At 39.6% G+C, this 4,108-nt stretch overlaps 1 protein-coding gene across 1 annotated transcript in view; it reads left to right on the top strand.

The window, feature by feature from the left end:
* Positions 1-4,108, top strand: part of LOC106884496 (S phase cyclin A-associated protein in the endoplasmic reticulum) — a 225,176-nt gene that overhangs the window by 41,303 nt on the left and 179,765 nt on the right. The window contains exon 12 of the mRNA XM_052973411.1: positions 1,686-1,787. Within this exon, the coding sequence (XP_052829371.1) occupies positions 1,686-1,787 (102 nt within the window). The remainder of the gene's footprint in view (positions 1-1,685; positions 1,788-4,108) is intronic.

Genomic DNA, 4,108 nt, shown 5'->3' on the forward strand with positions numbered 1-4,108 from the left:
CCCCCCCAGATCATTCCACTGCTCACAGTGGGGTGGTACCACCCTCTTCCAGAACCACCAGTTTATATCATCATCATCATCATCATCAACATGTTTCTTTTTCTTACCTGGTATTTGTTGGGTGGTTCAAGTGCACAGCATCTTCCAAAATGCAGGTTTGTGGTTGTGGTTTTGAATTGGTGGTGTGATTCTGAAGAGTAAGATGCCATATCTTTCTGCAACTGTTGTGATTAATTTAGGCATGTTTGTTTTGGTACCAATGCTGGAAGTGTTTTCTTTCTCTTTTGGGGTCCTCTCCACCTTCTGGGTGTCGTGCCGGTTATAAGTTACCACTGGCCGAAACAAAACTAAAAAGATGTGTTTGTTATGTATATCAGTGTAGAGGTAATTCTACTAGAGATAGTTAGGGTGGCAATTGCATTCATTTAGCTTGTTCAGAAGGATGGAGAACTTTATAGTAGTGGTAGAAGAGACAGGGAGAGGACACAATGTATGTGAGCATGTGGTGGTTGTAGTTGAAAGTACAAGAGAGAGAGAGAAGGTGCAGTATGTCTTTGAGTCAGTGGCTGTTGTAGTAGGAGTAAATGAGACAACAGTATGTGATCCTGTGGGTATTGTAGAAGTAGAAGAGACTAGCAGAGGACACTATGTCTGTGATCCAGTGGGTATTGTAGAAGAGACAAGGCAAGGACACTATGTCTGTGAGCCTGTGGCTGTTGTGGAGGAGGTATAAGAGACAAGGTTGAAGAGACATGGCAGTGAGCTAGCAGAAACATTAGCATGCCGGGCGAAATGCTTAGCGGTATTTCGTCTGCCGTTATGTTCTGAGTTCAAATTCCGCCGAGGTTGACTTTGCCTTTCAACCTTTCGGGGTCGATTAAATAAATACCAGTTACGCACTGGGGTCGATGTAATCGACTTAATCCCTTTGTCTGTTCTTGTTTCTCCCTTCTATGTTTAGCCCCTTGTGGGCAATAAAGAAATAAGAAGAGACAAGGAGAGGACACTGTGTCTGTGAGCCTCTGGGTATTGTAGAAGTGGTAGGAGAGACAAGGAATACCCTTTTCTTTTAGTGATGATATTCTTGTAGGGGCACCTAAACTTTCCAGATTTTGTGGCTGGCTAACATCCTCCTCATGTTGTAGTAGGCTGTGGCTGTCTTCTGTCTCCTCCTTTTGTCTGTACTGTTGTTTCCATGTTATGGTTGAATCATTTTGAGATTTTAGGGGAGTTACAAGTTTTGGTTGTGTGAAGGAAGTGAAGCGACTTGCTTGAGGGTTCGGTTTTGCGCCGACCCGCCATCTTCATCAATTAGGTATGAAGTGAAGTGATTGATATTTCTTATTCGTCTGTATGTGTATGTCTCTATGCACATGTGCATATATCTCTCTATGTGAGTACGTGTATGAATATTTGTGTGTTTGTGTATATATACATATGTATGTATATTATCATATACACTCATGCATGGAGTTTTTTCTTTCCTCTACTTAATACAACAAACCTTCCTTCATTGGTTCTTTCTCCCTGGGTATCTTTTTTCAACACTACCTTCTTTTCCCTCATCCTCCTCTTCCTCTGTCTGTCTGTCTGTCTGTATGTCCCCTTCTCTCTCCATGTAAACTTACATCGAACTAAACCCGAAACAATGAATGAATCGACGCTCGTTGGTTTATATTTTCCAGGCAAATGAAATTGCCTTTATCAACTCTTTGGAGGCTCAAAACAAGAGGCATGACATTCTCTCGAAGCACCAGGAGTCTGAAGCCAGATTGCAGGACATGCAAGTAGGTGCACCAACTTGCAGCTTTGGGGAGGTTGGGGATCACTCACACAACACATGCACGAACGTATGTTTGTCTGTGTGTGTGTGTGTGTGCGTATATACGTATATATATATATATATATATATATATATATATATATATATATAGGTTTGTGAGTATATGCATGTGTGTATATATGTGTTTGAGTACATGTATTTATATATATATATGTGTGTGTGCTTGTGTATGCATTGATGCGTGTATATATGTGTGTATGTATGGGTGTATACATATATATGTATACATGTACACAAACATTACTATTACTACTATTTCAAAAATTACTGACCCTGCTGTTACTATGTCACAAATGTATCAATATTATTATTATTATTATTATTATTATTATTTTATTGCTGTTGCTTCTACAAACACCACCATGGCTACTAATTAATGTCATATTATTACTATTATTATTATTATTATTATTATTATTATTTCCACCACCACAACCTCTCTTGCTTGTTGATAGAGTTAATGTTTTAGTTGTAATCATTTCTAGAGAAGTGGGTAAAAAACTTATATATGGCTTCTTGTTTGTGTGTCCCTTACTTGGAAACAAGGTTTGTTGACAGGGTTAGGGTGTCCCACTGTAGAATACAGCTTCAACCAGATTTATCCAACTCGGACCAGGATGGAAACTATGAGCATAAGAATGATGAAGTTACATGATGTTCTTAGATTGATAAATCTCAAAGTGTACTTGGTTATGTGTCAAATGGTAAGGGATATTACTTTGTCAGCATCACAGTTGTTTGGCACTGCTAAAGGGAGTGATACTGTCAGAAGGTCGTCAGACCATTGTCATTTCTATTCAACATGTGATAAACTGGGTGTTCTTGAATGTAAATTATATGATAAATTGATAAATTTTAGCCTGGTTAGCTTTCATACAAATCAGAAAAATGTTTTGTTTACCGATTTCTATATCAGAACAAGCATTTCCAGCTTGGCTCAGAACATCTGCTGTATTCATCCCTGAGGAGACTAAATCAAGTCAAAACTACTGTGTCTGGTGATCCGCCAGGGTTCTGAGCAAAGCCTTTGATTTTTAACACAAATCTTGTTGAGAAATTTTCTCTAAGACAAAATATTACATCAAGTGCTGTTCCATGTTGGTGTATACAGTATAAATGTTTTTATATACTCGGTTTCTTTTAGTTTCTGTTTGAGTTTCACTCACAAGGTTTTGGTTGGCCAAGGACTGTAGTCAAAGACAATTAGCCACAGTGCTGTGGGACTGAACCTGAAACCACAAGGTTGAGAAGAAATATTCTTAACCATACAGCCATGCCTGTATTTGTGCATGTGTGTGTGTATATATGACTGGCCCTCGTGCCGGTGGCACGTAAAACGCCCACTACACTCTCGGAGTGGTTGGCGTTAGGAAGAGCATCCAGCTGTAGAAACTCTGCCAAATCAGATTGGAGCCAGGTGTCGCCTCCTGGTCCACCAGTCCTCAGTCGAATCGTCCAACCCATGCTAGCATGGAAAGCGGACGTTAAACGATGATGATACACACACACACACACACACACACACACACACACACACACACACACACACACACACACACACACACACACACACACACACACACACACACATACACACACACACGCACACACACATGCACATATATATTAATAATAATTATGGATCTTCCATGTTGACATGGATAAGGTAGTTTGTCAGGATCTCATGCAGTGGTTCTCAATCAGGGTCCATGTGACCCTTGGAGGTCTATCCCGTTTTTTTGTTTTGCTAAAATTTATCTACAATAAAATTGGTTATGCTTCTGCAATATACAAAATATTTTAGCAATTTTTTTTATCCGATTCCTTATAACATTTAAATAATAAAAATGTAATAGGAATTTTTAAACATGGAAAAAAAAATTCACAAACGTTAGGTAAAATTTAAACATGGAATGGCAATGAGGATCCATCCTTGTGAAATATGAATCAAAGGGCTCCATATGTAGAAAATGGTTGAGAACCACTGATCTGATAGGTTGGAGGATTGCATCGTGCTCCAGTGTTTGCTTTATACTCTTTTACTCTTTTTAGCCATTTGACTGCGGCCATGCTGGAGCACCGCCATTAGTCGAGAAAATCGACCCCAGGACTTATTCGTTGGATGCCTAGTACTTATTCTGTTGGTCTCTTTTGCCGGCCGAACCGCTAAGTTACTGGGACGTAAATACACCAGCATCGGTTGTCAAGCAATGTTGGTGGGGTCAAACACAAACACACACACACACACACACACACACACACACA

The sequence above is a fragment of the Octopus bimaculoides genome, chromosome 15, assembly GCF_001194135.2.
Source record: "Octopus bimaculoides isolate UCB-OBI-ISO-001 chromosome 15, ASM119413v2, whole genome shotgun sequence".
NCBI lineage: Eukaryota > Metazoa > Mollusca > Cephalopoda > Octopoda > Octopodidae > Octopus > Octopus bimaculoides.